The sequence below is a fragment of the Vulpes lagopus genome, chromosome 5, assembly GCF_018345385.1.
Source record: "Vulpes lagopus strain Blue_001 chromosome 5, ASM1834538v1, whole genome shotgun sequence".
In the NCBI taxonomy this organism is placed as follows: Eukaryota; Metazoa; Chordata; class Mammalia; order Carnivora; family Canidae; genus Vulpes; species Vulpes lagopus.
In genome coordinates this window covers 115,731,630-115,755,973 of record NC_054828.1, presented here as the reverse complement: position 1 = coordinate 115,755,973, position 24,344 = coordinate 115,731,630, and the positions used below count along the sequence as shown (strand labels likewise).

The 24,344-nt window shown below is 46.9% G+C and overlaps 1 protein-coding gene across 4 annotated transcripts in view; it reads left to right on the top strand.

Annotated features, from left to right (window-relative positions):
* Positions 1-24,344, top strand: part of KLHL29 (kelch like family member 29) — a 304,459-nt gene that overhangs the window by 13,508 nt on the left and 266,607 nt on the right. For 2 of the 4 annotated variants that reach the window (XM_041756129.1, XM_041756130.1), the window contains exon 2: positions 22,933-23,101. The exons of the other annotated variants lie outside the window; for them this stretch is intronic. In XM_041756129.1, coding sequence (XP_041612063.1) covers positions 23,051-23,101 — 51 coding nt within the window. In that variant the 5' untranslated portion in view covers positions 22,933-23,050. The remainder of the gene's footprint in view (positions 1-22,932; positions 23,102-24,344) is intronic. 4 annotated transcript variants of the gene reach the window in all.

Sequence of the window (24,344 nt, the reverse complement as noted above, 5' to 3'; positions counted from 1 at the left end):
TTGTTCCCTTCCTCCCTAGTTTGGAGCCTCCAGGCTGGTTAACATATTCTTTCAGTGGCCATGTTAACACCTTTGGTCTGAGACTCATGCATGAGCTACTCTCTCCTTACAGTAATTTTGCCTTCTCTGTTGTGACCCATCCTCCAGTGAATCTATAGTCTGACTCTGGGGTCAGCGTCCCCTTTTTACGGAGTTCTGGGCAGCGGCTCCTGTCATGAAGTGGTGAGGCCTCATGCTGAAGAGCCACGGCCTTCGCTGCCAGGTCGATCTGGGCTCAGCAGCCTAGCAGGGCCTCCTACAAATGGTGGGATCTTACTTCATCTCTTGGAACCTAGCTACCTCCTATAATGACACTAATAATAGCTTTGCTGCCCTCTGTTCTGCCTGTCACGGGCTTATAGGAAATTAGAGGTGGGAGGGAAATTCTTGCCTTCCAGGAACTCCAGCAAAATTCATCTGTGTGAAAGCTCAGTTTCGTTGTTTCCCTCATTCCCACAGTTCTGGGCAGTGCCTCATTGCAGGATGCAGACAGTGCAAGTAGAGAGTGTGGGGGTACAGTCTGAACTGTTGCTCTTTGGTGCAGAGCTGTGGAGACATGGGAGACATGGGGGAGGATATAGTCACAGAGCAAGGAGAATTTGGAAGACCTACAAGGGCAAGTATATTACTGTGGTCTCCCTCCCTCATCCTGGAGCCTCAGGCCATATATCCCTGGCCCCCAGTCCAAGACCCAAAGCTCACAAGTCCAGTACAGCTAACAAATCTGCTTCCCTTGTGAAAGGTAGGCTTAGAAGCCCGGGCTTGGCTTTGCATAGGATATAGAGGGTGCATTGCGTGGAGTTCACCTCTGAGAGATAATTGGTGGCACAGCTGGGTGTGGATGAGCCCTGTGATGCTCATAGGGATGATGGAGTGTGGAGCCCATCCCAGCAAGTCAGGGCATAGAGAGTCCTGCCTGCCCCTGGGTTGGCACAGGGGACCTGGGACAGGAAGAAGGATCTGCTCTTTGAGAGAACTGAGTCCCTGAAGTAGCTGCAGGAGCAGGAAGTATGCACTGTTGACAGAGTGACTATCAGCTGGTTCCAAGGAGCTACTCTCTGGCCTGGCCAAGGCCACCTGCAGTTTCCTCCCCTTATTCCTAATCTAGAAGCCTTGCCTATGTCTCTGCCCAGTTCACAGCCTCCATGTCCTGTATGGCTTCCTCGGGAGAAACCACTTGTCCATGGGGATTACCTGACCCAGGTTCCCCATGTAACTGGTGCATAGGAGCCCCAGCTGACCAGGTGCCTCTGGGGGATTGATTGCCTCATCTTTGTTGATTTTCCCCTAAGGGCCTAAACCAATGCTGGATGCATCGTACAGTTTGAACAAGCAAAGCAGAGAGATGGGAAATGCCATCTAAGATTTGCCAGTCAGGAGCAGAGCAGGAACTGGAATCCCAAAATCTAGAATGTGGGAAGAACATGAACTGGTGCAGGGAGGGGCAGGAGAGACAGGTCTGGGTGAGGAGTCCTTTCCTGTGGTTCTAGTGCTGATTTGTGCCCTCCTGGGTGCAAAAGTCCAAACCCTGTAGAATATTCTCTGTGTTGGCCATTATCACCTGGAAGTGGGGATTATTCTCTAAGATGTGTGGCTCAATAAGCATTCCCTTCACCAGGATGTGAAAAAACCATGCATTCAAATCTGAGCCATAGTAGATGATCTTTGCTCCATTTTTTCCCTACACATCAGGCACAAATTTTTCCAGGACACTAAGCCATGTGTTCTTCAATCCTTGGTCTCCCATGAAAGCCCAACCTGTATCTCATTCCCCAGTGTTGCCAGTGCCTCCCCAGTTCTCTTCCCTGTCTCTCCCCCACCCTGGGTTTATGTCTCCCTTCTGCCCACCTCTAAACCTCGCCGGCTTGTCTTGGGGAACCTATCCTTGGAGTATGTGTTTGGGCACTGGCGTGGGGTTGACAAAATGGTGGCATGAAAACTGTTCTTATTTTCTTCTGATCAGGAAGCCAAAAAGAAAAATACAAAACACTTCTTTGGGGATTGAGAACGAAGTTTCTAAAGTGACTCTATTGTGAGTTTGGGTATTTGAGGGAATTGTTTTTAATTAAGAGGGAAATTTTGTTAATTAAAGGAAATCAAGCACATATTGTGTAAGTTACTATGACATCAAGTAGGTAAAAACAAAAGAGCATAGAAAAAAAGGCTGAAAATGTACCATAACATCATAAGTGATCATCTTTCTACTTTAAAATTCTTCAGATTAAAAAAAGATCATATTTTTCAAAGTGGGAAAAATAAAATTTTATATAGCAAGGGAAAGAGATCTAACTGTACTAATAAGGTTAATTTTTACCTCCCACTGCCCCTGTAGTGAGCAGTGTGTGTTTGTGTATATACATGCCCACACTAACTGATGAAAACATGAAAAAGACAAACTATCATGTGGAAGAAATTTTTAAACAACCGGTTTTACAGGGAGGAAGGAATAGAATCATTTCATCTAATTCCACGTAAGATCTCCCTCATAGTGCACCTCAGAATCACCTTAAATGAACAACTCTGTCAGGGTTATGTTCCATCCTAGGGCTCCTGCAGGCTCCAAGATTGGGGGGCTTTCTTAAAGGGAGCTGAAAGGGGCTTCAAATCAGAAAAGCCTGCCTCCTCGAATGCGGTGCCAGCTTTCTCCACTAACTGTGCCCCCAAGTGGTCACTTGTACCTGTAAATCACATCCAGCAGAAAGGTTGCAATTGCCAGGTCTTGGTCCACACGTTTTACAGTTTGATGATGATGATGGTGGTGGTGGTGGTGGTACACGACAAAAAGCAGTGAGAAAGGGAAGAAGAAACCCGAAGTGTATGTGTGTGTGTGTGTGTGTGTGTGTGTGTGTGTGTTTGGAAAGCAAAAGATAGGGAAGGAATTTCTGAATGTTTACCTTCCCCATACCCACCCCTCCCAGAAAGTGGGGGTGGGTGTGTTTCTGGAAGGGAGGGGGTGGACTGTGAGCATAGCCCTCCCATGAATTTGGAGACTTCGCTCTCCTTCCCTAGGAGCGCACCTCCGTGTCTTGCACGGCCTGCTTCTCTGCAGCGGTAGCTCTATGATAGTCTCCTTGGCAGTCTGCCAGAGACTGTGAGTGTACAGAGAATTGTGTTTTAATAGAAGGCTTTACCTCTGATACAGATTTAAAATGAGAAAGAAACTTTCTGTTCCTCCGTCAGAGCGAAATGCATTTTGCTTCTTGCGAAATGCTGGTGATTACAAGCTCATCTTACATAATTTTATTATTTTCAATTGCTGCCTGTCAATCTCAGGTGATGGTTTCCTGGGAGCAGAAAAGGAGGCAGATTCTGGGCGATGATAAAAAAAAAAAAGTCACCCAGTCATTAGCAAATCGTACAGAAGTTTAGAAAGGAGAATAATTTTCTTTGTGATGATGCTGTTTAAGACATTCAGAACTTGCATACCTAAGTTAGACATGCAGAAGTGAATTGAGTACTCTTTAATGGCCTCCCAGAAAATTTATTTTCACTTTAACAAAGGGTTGCTGTTTGAGATTTAAAAAAAAAAAATCATTAAATCTAATGAAGGAATTCTCCTGAATAATGACATTTTCAGAAATCTTTGACACTGTTGAGGTGGTCCACTGTCACGCCCACAAGAGGGCATTTTCTCATCAACTTCTGGAAAAAACGATTTGGTTCCCAAAGAGAAGCTGAGAGCCTAGGGGGGAGGAGAGTGTTAATCAGAAGCAGGGGATGGAGAGGAGCTTGCAATTGAGTTGTATGTACGCTTCCACTTTGTCCTGCCAGCCTGCGAGCCAGTGCTCCTGGCCAGGAATCCTGCTCACTGTGTTTACTCACTGTGGTGCTAATGTCTTATTCCCAGAATGACTGGGACCCAGAGGAAACCTTTACAAGAGTTTCCGCCAGATACAAGATTCCATGTGCTAGCACAGAGCTGGGATTAATTCCTAGAACTGGTGTTACCCCTGAACTACTGAATTTCATTTTCTATTTTTTTTTTTAAGACTCTGGCCAAAGTCCCCCAGTACCATGACCCTGCACCTTCCCTAGCTTCAAGTTCTTTCCTTGGCTTATTATTGAACATTCATTTATTGGGCACCTACTTTGTGTCAACATGGAGCCTGGCTAAGACCCCACATACGTTCTTGATAGGAAACTTAGCATAAAAAAACAAAAATAAAATACTGGAGCATTATCTAGGTAATTATAAATGCTATGAGGGAAGATCATTGGGAGAAGGTAGCTATTCTGAATTGGGTAGTTAGGAATACTTCTCTGAAGAGTAACAGTTTTTAGTTTGTTAAACAGCACTTTAAAATTACCATCTTCTCTTTTTTTATTCTTTATTTAAATTCAATTTAATTGACATATACTGTATTATTAGTTTCAGGGGTAGAATTTAGTGATTCATCAGTTGTGTGTAACACCCAGTGCTTATTACATCAAGTGCCCTCCTTAATGCCCATCGCCAAGTTACCCCATTCCCCCCACCCACCTCCCCTCCAGCAGCCCTCAGTTTGTTTCCTAGAGTTCAGTGTGTCTGATGGTTTGCCTGCTTCTCTGTTTTCATCCTATTTTGTTTTTCCTTCCCTTCCCCTATGTTTGTTCTGTTCCTTAAAGTCTAGATAGAAGTGAAATCATCTGGTATTTGTCTTTCTCTGACTGATTTATTTCTCTTAACATAACACCCTCTAGTTCCATCCATGTCATTGCAGATGGCAGGATTTTATTCTTTTTTGAAGGCTGAGTAATATCCCACTGTATATACATATATTTGTACCACATCCTCTTTATTCATTCATTTGTTGATGGACATCTGGGTTCTTTCCATGTGTTGGCTATTTTGGACATTGCTGCTATAAACATTGGGGTGCCATCTACCCTTCATCCCATTGCTGTGATAAAATAACTAGTGTTTTAACACCAAAGAGTAGGAAGGACATAATCCCAGAACATGGGAGAGTTGAATAAACTTAATATTTTGGAAAATTTGCTACATACTCCTGAGTTTTCTCACTTTCTATGGACTTCATCATGGCCTAGTCCCACTCATAAATAATCATCCACTCTTTCCCCAACCATGAGGGCCAAACCACAGAAGATACAGTGATGGCAGCTCTTTTGACACCAATTCCACAAGACTGCTCAGCTCACAGCCACACACATAAGGCATGAATAGATTACCTGCTCCCCACCCTCGTGGTTCTGGGACACTGGGTGGGGAGTCCAGCCAGTCTCTCTAAGAGCTATGATGCCCTTAGAGATGCATATGACCATTTCTGAAGCCACAAAGTCAAAACTCTACTTTGAGCACATATTTTAGAAGGTCAGAGCTATATGCGCTGGGCAAATCAAGGAGAGCTTCATAGAAGAGGTGAGTCTTCAATTTGGCCTTAAAGAGTAGGTAGGTGTAAGAAAGGGGGTAATGGGATTATAATGGATGGGTCATTTTTTTGAGTGGAAAAAAAAGCAATACCCATTGTGTAATATTTTCAAGCCTAAAGACATAAGTAATAATCTATAATGACCTATTGCCTAGAGGTGTGCCTGGGTGGCTGAGTCCATTAAGTATCTGACTCTTGATTTCAGCTCGGGTCATGAGCTCAGGGTCCTGAGATTACAGCTCAGCTTGAGTCAGGCTCCCTGCTCAGCAGGGAGTCTGCTTGAGATTCTTTCCCTCTGTCCCTCCCCCTGCGCACGCTCTCTCTGTCTCTCTGTCCTCTCAAATAAATAAATCTTTAAAAACAAAGACCTATTGCCTAGAGATGGCTCTTGTTAATATTATATTTTCTTCTAGTGTTCTTTTTTTGCATTTGCACAATAGCTGGAGCCATTGTTGCATATGAAATTTTGCATCTTGGTTTTTTTACATTAGAACATTTTCCCATGCCATTAAAAATGGTTTTTGGGTTCCTGAGAAGCTCCATTGGTTAAGCATCTGCCTCTTGATTTCGGTTTAGGTCATGATCTCTGGGTTGTAATATCAAGCCCCAAGTCCAGCTCTACCCATAGAGTAGATTCTCTCTCTCTCTCTCTCTCTCTCCTGCCCCTCCCCTCCTCTAAAATAATGATTCCTAAACATCACTTCTTAATGCCTACATGGTATGCCATCCTGCCTGCAATCTTGTTTACTCAGCCAGTGCCATTGAGTGTGGTTTTTTCCTACTATAACACTCTGGTAGCTATTCTTCTGTATCATTTTGGTTCATAATTTTGGTGTCAGACATATCTGACAGGACCCAGATCTGAGGGTAACATAGACCATTCACATTATCCACCCGGGCCTCTATCACATGGAGCTAATACTACCAGTCTCATGGGGTGGCTATAAGAAATACATGAGAGAATGTTTTGGATAGAGTTCTAGAAATAGAATTACCAGGTTTGAGCTTTAAAAAATTATATAACTTTCCAATTACAAGAATAATGTTCTTTATGGAAATTTTTAACAGAAAGAAAAACCATGGCTAATCTCATCACTAAGACATAAAAACAATTAACATTTTAGAATCTATTATTTATCACTTTTAGCAGAACTTCTATCATACTATATATATAAGTATATATGTATCTATATACACAAACACACATATATATAATTTTATCTCCTACTTTTTTCCCTCTTAACCTTGTACTGGTTTTTTTTCTTGTCATTACATATTCAGAAACATGATCTTAAAAGGCTCCATTTCATTGCATTCCATTATAGTACTATGCCATATTTTATGTAACTAACTTCCTATTGTCAGATATTTAGATAATTCTGTTACTATTTGATATTATAAATATCACTGCAATCGAATATTGTTGAACATAAAGATCTGCAGACATTTTGGATTATTTCTCTAGGATTAATTCCTGGAACTGGTATTATCACATCAGAGATAGGAACATACAGAACACATTGATCTGTATTGCTACATTGCCCCGAGAAAGCCTGTGCTGCTTTGCTTTCCCATAAATAGCACGTGAACACCCATTTTACCCAAGTCTTACCTATTAGAATTTTTAAAAATATCTTTGTCTGTTGGATAGGTGAGTCATGGTATCCCATGGTCTCAATCTGCACTCCCTTAATTACCAGTGGGCTGGAGCATTTGTTTCTATGTTTATTGACATTCCTGTCCTTTGCCTGTTTTTCTATTTATATTCATCTTTCTCTTATTGATTTGCAAGAGCTCTTTATGCATAAGAGGATATTAACCTTTTGGTGTAATGTTAGAAATATTTTTTCCAGTGTGTCATTTGTCTTTTAAATTCATTTATGGTTTCTTGGTTGTATAGAAGCCTTTAATTTGCTTGTCATCCTATTTATAGGCCTTTTTCACTTTGATGTTTATTCTCGTTTATATGCTTAGAAAATCCTTCCCTATGCTGGCTTTCCCCGTCTATTCATTTACATTTTCTTCTTTTTATTTCATGATTTCATTTTACAGATTCAAGTTTTTATCCAGTTCTAAGTTATCTTGTTGTAAGATAGAAGATAGGAACTTAACTTTTTTTTTAGTGGTTACATAATTCTTGCAGTTCTGTTTATTGAATGATCTCCCCCACCCCCCAACCCTCAACTTAAAATGCTACCTCTCTCATACACTGAATTCTGGTATAGGCTAAAATGTTTCCAGGCTACTTATTCCCTTCTGTATTTTTTTCTATCTAGCCGAATGCTATATCACATTACTTTAACTATGGAAGCTTTTATATTATGCTTAAAAACTGGTAGTATGGATCATCTGCATTAGTGTTATTTTCCAAAATATTTTTAGGTACTGTCTCTGACATATCTTATAGCCCAGGTGAACTTTAGAATCATTTCTACCAAGCTAAAAACAAAACAAAACAAAAAAATCTGTTCTTGACTTTATATATGCTATCCATATGAATTAGATGATATCCATAAATTGATTTATAAAGAATTGACATCTGACTGCAATATTGAGTCGTCTCATTCAGGAACGTGCTATTCCATTTACTCTGTGTATGTTTATTTAAGTTTACATTCATATCTCTCTGTAAACATTGCTTCATAGGAGCACTATTCTAGAAACTTCATTCTTAGATGCTACATATAGTTAGACTAAGATCTTTCTGTCTGGTTGTATTTTCTAATGAGTTACTACTAACAAATAAGAAAGCTCTTGGTTCTTATGTATTTTGTATCTTGCAAGCTTATTGAATTTTCTTATGAATGGAACTTTTTGAAGGCTTTCAAAACACACTAATCATTTTACCAAATGTATGTAAAACCAGTAGTGTCTGGGAGAGCTTATATTATCATGGTTAAGAATCTATATTAATTTGGAGGAAAAAGGCATCTCATTGTGTTTTATACGCCATTACAGAGAAATTTCTTTCTGGCTCCAATTCTGAATCCTTGTAATATCATTTATTTGGGGCATAGAGTCAGCACACCAGCCTCTCCTGCTACAATAGGCAGCTATGGTGGCTCCGATGTGGCTCATGGCACATTCCTCAGACGGGACTTGGGGGATCCTAGCCCTGCCTTGTGGGGAGGGTTGGCAGGGTTGCCATAAAGAATCATTGAGGAGAGTCTGCTTCTCCCTCTCCCTCTGCCCCTCCCCCCAGCTCATTCTCTCTCTCTTTCTCTCTGTCAAATAAATAAATAAATAAATAAATAAATAAATAAATTCTTAAAAAAAAAAAAGCAATTGAGAAGCCAGCTCTGGACATTTGTCCTAGATTGATTGGTAGAATTGGCTATTGCTCATATTAGGTTTAATTTTACCCAGATGCATGCTCACGGCTAGACATGCTTGAAGGTGAGGAAGCAGCCAGACACACTTGGCCCACTGTTGAGCCTTGAAGGATGCTCAAGACTTATATTCACCACGCAGACAACCCCTCAAAGTGAGCAAGAGAGGGAGAGGCTGACCAGATACATAACTGTAGTATCTAGGCACTTTGTTCTTAGCAGCTGTGCTGAGCTCACATTACATTGCCATCTTCCCAAATTAAGGCCTCTATCAGTTATGGGGAAGGAAGGATTTCTCCTACCCTGATTCTCCCTAGCATATGGCTGTGATGGGGGCGGAATCTCCCCACGTCCCCACACAGACGGCTTGTGAATGTACCGCCGGTGTGCGTTTCCTCCGTTGGACGAAAGACTCATCTTTTACTCTTTGATTTGTATGCCAGTTTAGGGAGGTTGTTTTTCACCCACTTGAAAATCTTCCTCAGAAGGAATATGTTGCCATCAGCAAGTCCTCTCTGTTGTAACTTGTCTCCTATGAAACCAGACTGTAAGGCAATACATCTTCCCTCAATAAAACCGAAACCCATTATTCATAGTTCAACAAATATCTGAGTGCCGTCTATGTGCCAGGCATTGTGCTGGGTGTGGGAGCTCAGCAGTGAGCAGAGACAGGCCTGCTGGTTTCCCGCAAGGAGCTTACGGTCTAGTGGGGGACACATGGTTATCAGAGAGTTCAGACCACGGCCATACTGTGCTGCTATAGGGAGCCTTACCTCATCTGGGATTCCGGGGTTTCAGGTAAGAGTCGACATGAATATTTAAAGGGAGACTGAGCTGGAGTGGGGATGATGCATGGCACACAGAGGACACAGGCGTCCCGTAGCCCTGTGTAGGAGAGAGTGTGGCCTGTTCAAGGAACGGAGAGAAGGCCGGGGAAGCTGGGGCTGGGAAAGCAGGAGGGAGCATGGTCCCAGAGGAGACCAGAAAATTGGGCAGGGGAAGACCGTGCAGGGATTTGCAGGCCACAGGTAGAATCTTTATCTGGATTGCAAGAGCACTGAGTGACTTGGAGAGTTTAAAATTAGGGGAATGACATTTTGAAGTGATGGCACAGGCCGCCATGCGGGACCTACTGGAGAGTACCAAGGAAGAATATGGGGCACAGTTACAAGGGGATCGCCAGCATCCAGGTGGGATTTGGTGGCAGCAGCTGGGACTGCCATGATGTTGCTCATGGAGGGAGGTAAGTGAGTTTGAGACATTTAAAAGGTGGAGTCAGGGATCCCTGGGTGGCTCAGCGGTTTAGTGCCTACCTTTGACCGAGGCATGATCCTGGAGTCCCAGGATCGAGTCCCACATCGGGCTCCCTGTGTGGAGCCTGCTTCTCCCTCTGCCTGCGTCTCTGCCTCTCTCTCTGTGTCTTTCATGAATAAATAAACAAAATCTTTAAAAAAAAAAAAATGGTGGAGTCTTCAGGCCTTGGTGGTGGGTTGGCCTTGGGGAAGTAAAGCAGAGGGGTGGCCCGAAATTTCTGACCTGAGGCGTGGCTGGATGGTGGCACTGTCAATGTGGTCTTAGGGAACACTGGAATGCTCAGGGGTACTGGAGAAGATTGAATTTTGTTCAGAACCAGGTGGGAGGGTTCCTGAGATATGGCAGTGGTGGCAGGTAGGCAATTAAATGTCTGGACCTGGCTCTTGCTCAGAGGGGACATACATTTGGAGGAATTGCCCAGGCTGGGTTGAGTAAGAAGGGGCTTAGAGCTAAGGGATAAACCATTGGGCCAGCCAGCTGGACGCAGTCTTCCTGGGACCTCTTGCTGATTCTCACTACTGTTGCTCTGGCTTCCAGAGGTAACATTTTCCTAGGTGTGGAGATTTCCTGTGTGCCCTCTACCACGTGCTGGCTGTGTCAGTGCTAGGGGCAGTGAAAGGGTCACAAGCACATAGAAAGCACACATGTCAACAGTCCTGTCTATAAACTCTTGCTTGCCTTTTGGGCTTATAAGTCCCATGTGTTGGAGTAAGTGTCAGGGTAGTTTGATGGAGCCAGGGTCTGTCCTGTTCCTGCCTCCTCTTTCCTGAGCCTTTCCTTCCTCCTTACAGATCCTCATTTTTGAATGATGGGCCTTAAAATACATTGCCTGATCATTTAGTTGCATGAGGCAAGAACATGAAATTTGCATCAATTCAAGATCATTTCTATAATTATACATTCAGTGGTTATTTATTGAATACCTACTGTGTGCCAGGCTCAGAAACATGGATAAAAATAGTGAAAAAACATGATTGGGGGTCACGTAGGTGGCTCAGTGGTTGAGCATCTGCCTTTGGCTCAGATCATGATCCCAGTGTCCTGGGATAGAGCCCCACATCATGGTCCCTGCAAGAGCCTGCTTCTCCCTCTGCCTCTGTCTCTGCCTCTCTCTGTGTGTTTCTCATGAATAAATAAATAAAATCTTTAAAAAACAAACAAACAAACAAAAAACATCATTGGTCATACCCCTCCCAAGGAACTCTCAGTCTAGGAGAAGAGACAAACAGAAGAGATGGGATTATTGTGTTGATGCGACTGTGCTAAAATAGGACATCCCAAGTCCCATGAGGCTGGGCAAGGGAGGAGCCTATTCAGAAGAGTTAGGGGAGGACTAGGGTGAGTGGCATTGTGACATACAGGGCATTGGGGGCAGAAGAAACAAGTAAGAGAAGGTATTTGGGGACTGTGAAGTGGTACCCATGCCTGGAGTATACTGTATGTGTGTTGGGGAAATGTGTGTGTGATTGGGATAGACAGGCCCAGGTAACGGGACTAGATCCAGGGAGATGGGGTGTGACATCTATGCTGTCTGGGTGGGCACGTCCAGATAGGGCAGGGTTGTGAGGTTGGCCAGACTTCCTTTTGTTGCATGTGCCAGAGACTTTTTCTCAGCCTCATTCATTCCTGCTGTCAGGAGATGAGAGGAGACAAAAATATCCTGTTTTTTCTTCTTTCATTGAGAAATGAAAGCCTGGACTGGAATCTTAACAGGTGCTGCTGGTTTTGCCTTCTCGACTTCCCAGATGTGAACACAGCAGCTCCTGACATCAGTAGTCTAGGGTAATTTGTTCTGAGGGGCTCCTTGGGCTCTTTTGGCAAAACTAAGGAAGTTAAGTTTCTCTCTGATCACTTAGGCCCTGTGCATGGGCCCACTCTAGTACGTAATAACCTTCTGGAAGAGCCAGAATTTAAGTCATGGATGTTTTCCAACTCACATTCTCATTAGAATGACCTTTAGTTCCCATTAGATCTTAACTCCCAGGCTTCTTAGGAAATGTCATAGGGCTCTGACCTAAGGCAGCTGGGGCTCACTTCCTCCAGCACCTCTGAACAGATCCAAGACTGGGGTATTTTGAGGTCATGTAGTAACCAGCTCACACATGGATCTGCTTGGAGTTTGTCAGTAGTTGAGGAATTTCAGAGAAGGAATAAAGACAAATTCGTGCATTGTTCTGACTTTGGGTCCCATGCAGTGTTCATGATTTCCTTATCAGCTCTTTATTGAATTCCCAATCCTGTTGTCGGTTGTAGGTGTTGAGGGGAGAAGGGGAGGAGAGGAGTCGAGAAGCTTGTTGGCGATCAGGCAGTGAGGTCAGCATCACTGGCCTGTGGACTCACATGCAAAGCTTGTCCCATATATACAAATGGTGCCACACCAGTCAAATCCGAATTGCCTTCCAAGGCTGGAGAGAGACTGCAGGACTGCATCACTGTCTTGAGGGAAGGAGGCTGGCGACCACAAGAGCTGGGATGAGAGAGGGAGTGAAGATCGTGTGGACCAGAAGCATCTGGGAAGGCCTTCCGAGCACCTGGGCCTGGATGACAGAGGTTTGTAGGTTCTTTTGGAAGATAAACCATCCTGCATATGGTGAAGGGAGAAGATGGTGCATACCAGGCCCAGGCCACAGCATGATCACACGCCCAGGTCTCTTCTGCTCGAGGGCCAAAGGCAATGCTGCAGAGCTCTTCTGGTGGCCGGATGAGGCTGACGCCACCCCTCCGCAATGGTCCCAGGATCACGTCCCTGTGCCTCTAGATGCTCCCAGCAGGAGTGCCCTTTGACCAACCGAGAAATGGCCGGTGGTGGGCCTGTCAGGGGGAAGACTGGTTGGGGCTGGCTCGGACTTCCTTCTGCTTCTGCCTCTGACTATTTGACTGCTTCCAAATCACCTTTAATGTTGTAAACCACTGCTTGTCACTTTGCCAAATTCCTCTACTCTTACTTAAGCGTGATTCACGCACTGGATGTTTCTGACATTTGAAGATTACTTGGTTCTTTGGGCAATTTTCTTGTTTGCCTTCAAGAAAATGCCTGCAGTTCTCCATTTTATTTGGGAGAAGGTGAAGCCTGGGATGCATATAATGAACTGGTTGAACTACGGAGTGTGGGGCCTGGTGAACTGCGAGGTGTGGCAGAGTGGTACCACTTTCACCACTAAATGGATCGAGCAGCTCCTTGGCCTCGTGCTGGGGAATCCCTGGTAAGGAAAGATCATCCATCTGCAGAATCACATTGGCACCGACTTGGTCAGATGAGGTCATCTCTGTGCCAAAGCCAGCCAGGGGACCAGCATGGGAAGGTGGCATTCAGGGCCCTCAGTGTGTCCCTAGCCATCCTTCTTCCCTTCCTCATAGGTTCGAGGTGAGGATTGGGTGCCCAGCTGTGGGTGAGCCAGCATCAGCCAGAGATAGATTGAATTGGAGGCGGGCTCGGTGAACAGCCAGGTAGTTTCACTTCACAAGTGATCGGAGAAGAGGCTGCTGTTCTCACAGGCGCCTGCGAGCCCCTCGGCCCTTCCAGCTGTGGTGTTCCTCGGATGGAGTCCACTCCATTAAAGCACCGGAAAACAGGACTCTTGAAGACGGGAGAAAGGATTAGGGATAATTTCATTTCAGAAGAAATAGGCTGAGGAGGGACTTAATTGTCTTTGAAGGATGCTCCTGAGGAGCACAGAGATGAGTCGTTCTCCATCTCACCGAGAGAGAGAGAAGACAGAGTGGATCTCGGAGGAGCAAGCAAAGTTGCCAGTTAGCCCCCTGCCTGCAGGGTGTGGGGAGACAGGGCAGGCAGGGTGGGTGGCTCTGGAGGGTCCTGCCGGCAGACGTGTTTGTTCTGGTGATGCTGTGGGGCGAGGTGTTACCTGAGCCTTCCCTTCGAAAGAAAATCCTAAAAAGCAAGGAATTAACAGAGACCATAAGACTGAGAGACCTCAGGAGGCAGAGAGCTCTCTGAGGGCTGGGGAAACTGGGCAGCAGGAGGGCTGGAGAGATGAGCCCAACTTTTATTTTTATTTTTATTTTTTTGAGCCCAACTTTTAAATGCAGAAAAGAAGAGGCAAGGAGTGGATAGCAGTATGAATAAAGATGAGAAGTGGGGATATGCTGTCTGCATCCTGCAGATGGGGGTGGGGGGACCATCTTAGCTAAAGTCCAGAGTTCCTGGAGGGAGAGCAGAGCAGAGATGGGATTGGAGAGGTTGGTTTTAAACTTTACCAGGGGGCAGCAGGGACCTACTGGCGATGCTTCAGCAGAGGGTACAACCCACAGCGGGCTCCAGGTTCTGGTTTCTAACCCCTGGAGGTAGGGAAGTGGAATAGTGCAGTCTCCAGCTCCAGCGTCTGAGTCCCTCCCTGCCCGACACAGACTGGTCTGCAACAAAAGGAGGAAAGGGAGGATGCTGTGTGGTGAGATTTTCATAGAACTAAATATATTCCATGTAAAGTGCCGCCCTTTATTCTAAGATTATGTTCTATCAGTCACCATTCTAAGTAGCAAGCAACAGAAACCAATTTTGGCTAATTGAAGCAGAAAAGGATTTTATTAAAAGTATGTAAGGCAGCCCAGAGCCTCCAGGAGAATAGAGAACCAGGCTCAGAGGCCACACCGCCAGAAAGGACAACCAGTCATGCCCAGACCTGACCCAGCAAGGACCCCACTGCTGCCCCACCAGGCCAGACCCCAGCTTGTGCCACCACCACCACCAGCCTCAGACGGGCGCTGCTCCTGCTCTGACGCTGCACCATCTGCACTTTGGGGCCTCGCTGGTTTCTAACTGACAGTGTGTGTCCAGTTCTGGTTGGTGCAGTGAGGCAGGTTGAGTGTGTCTGCCCTTTCCCAGACACAGAACAAGGGTTCAGGTGTGGCAGACAAACGGAACGACGAGATTTTCTTCCATGTCTCTTTCCTCCTCGAGTGTAGGTGTATGGCTGCGTGTGCATGTGTGTCTCAGTAACCGTGTTTTTCCTTTTGTGGACTGAAGGTGTTGGTGTTTAAAACATTATTGTTAATTGGAAAAATATGAAGTTGGCAGCCTATTATTTGTCCCCAAATGTTCGGGAAGTTCAGTTGTCCGTGAAACCCACAAAACTGGGAACCATGGGTTTTTACAATGCACTTAGGCGCCAGACAGCTGGGTCCAAATCCCACACCTGCCACTTACTGGCTGAGGTTTGAGGGAGTGACGTAAAGATTTCTAGGCTCCGTTTTCTTATAGGTACAATAAAGATAATGATCTTCCCTTCTCCTGGTGCTGGAGAGCAGTGACTAAGAAAGCATGGATAAGGTGCATAATCAATGGCCAATAAGGAATTGGTGATATGACTAGGTTGACCTGAACAGCTTTCTAGATGCAGATCCGAAATAACCCAGGACACCTGAGAACCTGCTCTTGTGGCTGCTGGAGGTACACCATCACGGTAATAGGTATCTGGGGACATCCTTAACCCCCCAGGTAGCCTCATTTATTTCTTCTCTGCTCACACCTGGAGGCTGGAAAGAAGCTGTTGTGTCACAGACATTGATGGACCCCAGGTTGAGAAGCACACAGAGCCCCACTACTGCCAACACACCCAGGCAACCCAGGCCTTACCCTGGGGGGTGGGATTTGGTGCCTGTCCCTCCTCCTCAGGCCCTTGTTGGGATGGACAGGACAGGCTGTGTTACCCTCTCCAGCTGCATGCCTCAGTTTCTTCTTTTGGCAAAAGGCCAGTGAGTTGGTGGCAGACCCCAGACTCGAGTCTAGGCTCTAGTCATACAAATGTAGGAGGTGCTTCATGGACTCTCCATCATGGCCTGGAAGAACTGACGTCCTCTTCTGCCCATGAGGCTCATGTCACCCTGTCCTTTGAGTTGTTCCCGGCCCTCAGTAATACCTCGTAGATCGGTTGGCTATGCATTTATTGAAACTCTTCCTGAGTTTGCTTTTTTTAATCTACTGTGGTCTGTCAGGAGTCACAAGTATCTCAGTACATTGCCAGCAATATGCATAGTCAGAGTCCTGTCCAGGTTCACTTTTCTCCCCACTCTTGGGGCTCCATTTTTGTTCTTGCTATACATATTCTTAAGCAATGTTCTGGACTCCCCAAAATAATGGTTTCTAAATCCATATCTTCAGCACAGCTCCTATGGCTGGCCGGGAGGTCCATGAAACCAGCCCTGTGAGGGTCATCTGCTCTGGACATCTCTATTACCACCCTCGGACCACAGCCCCTCTGGTCTTTGTGGCCACGGCCCCAGCCTGGGACAGAGTGGGGACGGGCTCTGTTAGGACCTCCTTGGGAGGACGCATCCCACACCTGGTGCTCCCCAGTTGGGCCCTGGGGCACATCCTTCCTACAAGTCACCCATGGCCCTGTGGAAGGACCCGGGAAGCTCCGAGGTGGGCCAGCAGATCCGGTGCTTCCATTTGGAAATGTTAGATTTCAGCATGATTTAGTGCCCTGGCATTTCTGAGCTAGTTTACAGTAATCAAGCATTTGTTACTATTCACTTTCTCCTCCACGGACTGTTGCTGACACAGGAACTTTCTTTGTTGATTAGATTTTAGCCTGTGCTAAACAGGAACCAGTGTGGGGTACTGGGGATGGCTGAACTCCGGGAACTACTTTCACACCTTCAGCGGACACCTGTGCTGTCGCTTACTGACTGTGTTAGCAGCGGCTCCTCTGCCTCTCAGCCTGTGAAATAAGGCTAACCATACCTTCCTTTTCAGTGCTCTTACAAAGATCACAAGAGAAAGAATACAAAACACTGTGCTCGATTCATAGTACGTGCTTAATAAACACTTACCCCTTCGAATTGTCCCGTAGAATCCATGCTAAGCTGGCTCGTTGGAACGTGTATTTCCCAGTGTGCCTGATGATAACTTTCCACGGTAAAGGAGGAGAGAGGAGTGGGTCCCTTTTCTAAGGTTGAAAGACTACTGTTTTGCCTCCTTCCCTGCCATATTACACATCAGTATTTTTAGAACCTAGCACCGTAGGCTTACAAATCCTAGTAAATTGTCCTCCAAACCGAATTACAATGGGTGGAGTCAGAAACGAGGCTTCTAGATTCTCAGGCCAGTGTTACCCACAAAGAAGAGATTCCATGAAGTGTAATGTGTGACTTGAAATTGTGAATTCTGCCTATCCTGGCCTCATCCTTGAACCACCTCGGAACAAGCTCTCTTCCTTTATTCTGGCTTTCTCTTTTTCTGCTGTGTCTGGAGCAAGGGAAGGCCAAGGCCAGGCGAAAACCCCTGACCTTCCAGGTGCTTCCCTTGGCACAGGCCCCGGCTGGTGTGCTTGCCCACACTGTCTGGGGAAGCCCAGCCTCGGCCTGTAGCTGGATCGTTGGCACCAGTGTGACCATGTGGCATCGGCACCCCCACCCCCACCCCCGGCCCTGTTGCACTGTGCATGATGGGAGCCAAGAAGCCAGCTCTGGGTATGGGAGTAAGGGGGCTGGCAGTGTCCCAGGCGGGCCCCCTGAGGCTGTTCTTCCTGTGGCTCTGGGGAATGGCCCAGCGCTGGGACTCCTTAGAGCACACAGCTGATTTATGTCCTTTTAATCATTGTGGACTTGGACGTTTTATGTTATTTTCAGGGAGTCTTCTCCATCTCATTCTAAAAATATGTCTTCATTCCATTCAGGATAGATTTTTAATTGCCCTTTCCCTGAAAAAATGTTGAGCAAAATTAGTCTTCAGGATACGAATGGCTTTAATGAGGAGCTTTCGGTTCGGTGCCCAAGGCGGCGCATTTGAGCAGAGTTGAGGTGGTCCCCCTGGTCGGGCTGCACTTTGGGAGGCGGCCAGCTTTTGCATGTTGACGTTTTCTTATTCAGAATGTTCTCATACTGGCTCATGAGTCTTCCATGGAGAGGAAAGGATTTGAGGCCTGTCCGTTATTCCAGGATTGGGTTCCTCATCCCGGCTGGCTCTTGACGGACTGGGCAACTTTCCACAGCTCCCTTCTCTGTGAGCCTCAGGGGCCTTATATAAAACAGGTCACAGAGGCTAGATCAGCACTTTCCCCTTTTGTTCACCTCATGGAACACGGGCAGAAGAAAATATTTTTCCACACGCAGAGATTCAGGCTACTCTTGGTGACCTGTATGGCAGCACAGGTTAGCCATTGCCTTGGCCCACCATTGGGGTGCTCTGGGCCAGACAACTATGTCCCCTCCTGTCTGCTCCCACCCACTGACCCTCATGGACTCCCCCACACTCTATGAAATGAAAGCCAACTGAGCCATTCGGACCTGTCCAGGATTGGAACTCACCCAGCATTTTGGTTGCCCCTCAACACCTGGTATCCTGCCTTCCTTGCTCCCCCCAAACTGTGTTATAGCTATCTCTCCCCCTTCTGGCTACGAGGATCAGAGGCTCACTTAGGCGAGTCAGAATCCCACAGGAAGTCAAGACTGGCTGGCTCCAAGGACCAGATCATCCGTTGGCATCCTCCCTGGCACCAAGAGGGCATTCATGTGCCTTCATCCCAGGCGCTGCCCAGAGAGTGACTGCTACCCTCTGAGTGCCCACCTTGCCTTTCCGATCTTGGTTTCCTTCCTGCAATCTGCTGATGCATCATGGGTGTTTTCTGGTGAGAATGCTACAGGATGGGGGTCCAATGGGCTTTGCTAGTTGGGCAGAGCAGTTTGTGCCTGGGCATCTCCATAGAGAGCCTGTTGGACTGTGTATTGACTGCCTTTCGGTCACTGCCATCTAGAGTCCTGTCTGTGTCCACCTGTTCCTCCAGGAACGGCTTCTGGGGCCAAATCCCCCAGCAGGGTGGAGCAGGCTCCATGGGTGGCATGTATAGAACTCCTGCTCTGGCCATCTGCCCACCTAAACCGTAGCCAGCCTTCACATCCCAGCATGGACCCCAGGCCTTATGAAGCCCATCAGTTCCTCATTCTCTTCTAGTCCTTGACAAAGACCATGCAGAGGCTGGACCAGGCCCTGATATGGGGGCTTTCATTAGCGTTCCCTCACCTAATCCAGCCCTCACAGTACTTCCCTTTGGGAATTAGGTAGCCCTGTGTTCCCCCACTGCAGAGAGGGAAACAGGCTCTGAAAAGTTCAATGCCTCCCTCTGTGGGGCAGCCGAGGTGCGAGTCCACCCCAGGACCCTTGGCCAATGTTCTTTCCATCCTACCCCAGAGTCTCTGAACTCCTAGAAACCTTGATGTCTGTTGTATACCAGACAACTGTTGGGGCCTGTTCTTTGCCATCTTTTGGGGTGGCCTGCATTGTGGTGATCTCTGCTTGGTCCACTGCTGAAGGCACATTTGCTTCTCTCCCAATTAAATAGTTGGTCGGCACAGGGAGGGCAGGTAAACCGAGGTCAGATTCTCGTCATTCCAAAAAAAAAAAAAAAAAAGATTCTCGCCATTCACCACCTCTCTTCTTGACCTCTGCCTAAACTGCCTTCTCCTTGGGGGAGGAAGTGAAGGGTTCCTGGTCCAAAGTACATTCTGCTTGCCCTGAGTGTTAGGAAGAAAGTTCTAGAAGAGTGTGAATGTGTGTGTCTCTATATAGTGACGCCTATCTCTGTGTGAGTCTGTGTGTGTCTGTAAGCATGGCAGTATGTGTGTTTGTGTGTCTCTGTGTTTCTCTGTATATGAATGTGTCTATCTGTGTTTCTCTATGGCTGTGTGTCTGTAAGGATGTGTCAGTATCTGGTGTCTGTGTGTGTCTCTGCATCTGTGTGTGTGTGTATATTTCTGTGTCTGTTGTGTGTGTTGTGTGTATCTTTGTGTCTGTGTTGTATGTGGTATATGTCTCTGTGTCTGTGTGTGTTATGTGTGTCTCTTCCTTTGTGTCTGTATGTTTGTCTGCCTCTGTGTTGTATGTATGTGTGTTGTGTGTCTGTGTCTTTGTGTGCTTCTGTGTCTGTGTATGTCTCTCTCTGTGTTGCGTGTCTCTCCATGTCTCTGTTTCTGTGTATGGTGTGTTTGTGTATGTCTCTGTATGTGTCTGTGTTGTGCGTGCATGTATGTGTGTCTCTGTGTTGTGTGTGTGGGGTCTGTGTATGTCTGTGTATTGTGTATGTGTGTATTGTGTGTATGTCTCTGTGTTGTATGTATTGTGTGTGTGTCTGCGTCTGTGTGCGTGTGTTGTATGTGTGTGTGGTCTGTGCATGTCTCTCTGTGTCTGTGTGTTTCTGTATGTGTCTGTGTGTCTGTGTGTGTATGCACGTGCCCGCGGGTAGGCAGGCAGCAGGCAGGGGTGCCCCTGGAGGCCCTGACACGTGTCGCCTGCTCCCTCCCGCAGGCCCCTGGTTCCCGCTCAGCGCCAAGCCTGCGAGGGATCCAGGCACTCGCCCACACTCCGTCGGTAAAATGCCAACAAGCCATTTATGTCCCTGTTTCTTAGAAAATGAAAAACTCAAGTCATTCAACAAAAGCAGCCCATGAATGGGTGCTGAGGTTTTTCTTCCAGGACGCGGGGGGCTGGCCTCGGGGACCTGGAGGCTGGGCCAGAGGCCGCCGTGGCCTGGGGCTCGTGGGGCTCGCTCAGCAATGAGGGGGTGTCGCTCTCCCCAGGACCCGGCCGCACCCGCTGAGCGGGGTGGGGGAGGACCAGGGAGCTCCCCCCTGAATCAAGCCACGCGTGGGAGGAGGACCCCACGCCCGAGCCCGGGGTGTCTGAGGTTGCTCTGGGAGGGGTGTCTGGGGGAGCCGCAGGCCCAGCCGAGGTGGAGCTTTTGGCTGGCTTCACAGGTGTTCCCCCAGAAGCTGCGTCGGGAGAAGTGGTTTTCGCCCACCTGCTCATTGTTTCTCTTCTCTCTGGGAATGTGAAAGCCCCTGTGACTCCCCTTAACTACGGGGCTGGGGCTGGGGCTGGGTGGGCCTGTTCTGGGGCCTGCTGTCCAGGTGGTGTGTGCTGAGCGAGGAGCCTCACCTCAGTCCCCTGGGGGCCTCCAGGACTCCTGCCCCGCTGGCTGTGCTCCGGGGCTCTGTTGGCCCTTGCATTCAATCCTCTTTGAGAATTTCTTAAGCAGCTGCAGAGTCACTGCTTTTTCCTCTCAAATTCCCAAGCAGCTTAAAGAAGGAGTCTAGACGCCTGTTCCCCTGAAGGAGAATGGCGTCAGGGATTTCTGGAGTGTTTGATTCCACCACAGCTTGGTGGGTCTATTACTGGCAGTGGGGTCAGTCAGGAGAGGCCTTGCCTGGGACAGGGAGGGGGAGCTCATGGGAACCTCATCCAACTTTTCACTAATCGGCGTGTGGTGCACAGGGAGTGTCAGGTTGGAACATCTCTACCTCCTGGGTAGTGGCTTGTGCTCAGAGGCACCCCCTGAGCTCTTTCTCCAGCCTGGAATATCCTAGGCAGGTAACCCAAGCCGCCTAGGCTCCCCCCTCCTATATGGCCCCAGTCTATAGCAGTGATGCACAGAAAACAACAGCACATCTCTCTCCTGAAGAATCATGGGAGCTTGGTTACGGGCTTCCTCAGAAGGGTTGCCAGGGATCCCACATATCACATCCCCAAGATGCATTCCCCAAGTCTCCTGGAGCCTCTTACGTCCTGCAAGTTTCCTGGTCTAGACCACCGCTCAGATCTCTCCCCTCCCACTCACCATATATAGTGCCTTTACTGATGTGACCCTCATGCTACACTCACCTCCTTCCCAGCCCTCCACCCTTCCCACCCCCACAGGCCTGACTTGCTGGCCCTTCCATGCACAGCTCCCTACAGGACAGGCTGTATCTTCTGGTAATAAAAGCACCGCCCACCTATCTTTTTCCAGCCCAAAATGGGTAGAGCCAAGAGACTTCTAGAATGAATGCTTGGGGCTTGTCATTGTTAAACGTGGTAAATGCATTTGTTTCGAATTACATATTTTAAAAGCCAGTAAATGGTTATTTACATAGTTTTCCCTAAAATGGAGCTTCGAGACCTCTGAGCGTGTGTGTGCATGTGCGTGAGTGTGCATGCACGCACAGTGTGTGTGTGTCACATGAAAATGTGCCTGGCGGGGACTAGGCAGCTGTGTTCATTACTCTGTCACCGATCGGTTTATCAATTTGGTTCACTTTGACTGCTATATACTTTTAAATTGTTTTTATTATTTGTCATATATGGTTTCATTTATAGCCAAAGTGGATCTCTTTGGCTATAAAAAGTGACAAAGACAGGAAACATAAAGAACATTTATGTCGAACCTCCCCAAGCTAATGAGGAGTCGAAGAATGATAATTCTGCAAATTTGCCTCAAAGGCATTTTTTCTAGATACATAAGTTGTGCTCATCTGATCCGAGTTCTTATTTAGGTCATCTAACTGTCTTCAGTACATTAAATGAGAGGAAGAGAGAAGGAAATTGGTGGGGGGGGGGGGGGGGGGCGGGTACAGAAAACACAGAGATAATTTCACTAGCTTGTCTTTTCATTGATTGGAAAAAATTATTGCCAGCAATGTGTTATTTTGAAGAACTTACAGCTCTGTCTGAATCCTCCTTTACCTTATCATTTAGATAGCATGAACATCACAAAAATAATGCAGTTGATTTTTCTTAAGCTCAAAATGCAAGAATTCTAAAGATCAGGTCACCGCAACAGTTTCTATCTATTTCTGAAGCTGACGCACATAATTAAGTTTCAATTATGTTTTAAATATATGTTGGTCCCAGAACCAAAATGTCGTTTTTTATTTGTCAACAAATCAGTCTTGCCTTCCACAACTAATTTAAAGGAAATGAAATGTTGTGTATAACTTGTTAAATGGGAAAATGCTGAAATGTGTCCTTATATATAATGGACGTTATTAAAAATCGTCTTTTAATGTTCATTTAATATAATCTTTGAATAATATACGCATATAAAATATTTAACTAAAAGTCTTTTTTACTGTAAGCCATGCAAAAATGATAAAATGATTTTTTTTAATTGTAGGGAGTTTGTGAAATTACAGATTACTGTGAACGGAGTTCATTAGTCAAAAACAGGATTGGAAATGGCTGATCTAGAGGCATAAAACCCAGGAGCTCCCGGCAGGGTGGACGAGCCAGGGATGAGAGGCCAGCTGCGGGCCATGAGGCTGGGGAGGGACCAGCCCTGTGAGGTATGGAGTATGTAGTTTCTCCTGAGTTTTGACAAATGCCTGCCCACTTTGCACCTGCCCGGGCCCGGAGCCTGACCCCACTGCAAATGCCAAAAGCTAGCCAGAGGCCAGGGCACTTTTCAGTGTTGACTTTACCTCTTCTCTCCTGAAACTAAGTCTCATAGTGAAAAGTGCATTCTTCAAAGAGGAAAACCCCAGGCAGGCAGCAGGACCAAGCCCCATTTCTGTAGCCACTGATGAAGTGTGTCTCCCCAACAGCAACCCCAAAAGGTGCATCCTGAGGCTAATCCCCAGTTAAGCTGCTTTGCCAGCTTGCCTTAGATTAGACCAGGTGGACAGGAGGCAGGCGACGTCATTTCCAAGAACTGGCTGTCACATGACTTGGCGCAGGACATTTGCAGCCTGGCAGGATTCGCACCGTTTGTGAGAGCTGGAAGGACCCCGGGGCCCCGGTCATCCAAGCCAGCTCTCTTTTTGTATAGGGGAAAAGACAGGAGTCCAGAGGTGGGAAGAGCTAGCCCAGGGCCTTGTGGTGGCCCAAGAGGGTCTCCTGTGTGCAGGGAATCTTCAAGAGTATGTGCCATGTAGAAGGTACCAATCACAGGATGGTAGTGCCCTTCCTGTTCCCTGGGAGATGGCCTCAGGCTCATGGCAAGAGGCTCTCGAGGGAGGGGCGCATGGGCTGGGGAGGAGGGGATGTTCAGGAGAGAGGATTCACCTCGGGAACAGCAGAGACCATTTCACTGTGGTCTGGCTCTGTAGGTATTTTGTGACCCATCCTGCGGGGACATTTATTTGTATCTATTCCAGTTGGTTGACCTGCCACAGCCCATCCTCAAATGTATCAATCCAAGGTACTATTATTTATAGAATCATTGACTCTCAGGCTCCCCAAGGGCTCCCTTGGCAAGTGACTTCCCAGCCGCTGCTGGTCTTGTCCGGGGGCAGGAGCGTGCTGCCCACACGGCTGTCCGTTCCTTCAGACGAAGCCTCCTCTGCTAGCTTGTCCACTCTGGTTTCTGGTCTCTCTACACCCCCTGGGGTCACTCAGAGCACACCTGGCCCCCATGCCACAGGACACATCCTTTCAGATGTGCACAGAGATGAGACCCTCCCCGATGCTGCAAATAACCACTAAGCCAGCAACAACCTCTCCTTCTCCTGCTCTTCACTCAGATTCTTCATGACCTCTTAGCATCCTGGTCACCTGTCACTTTGTGGGCAATAGTTTATCCGCATCCTA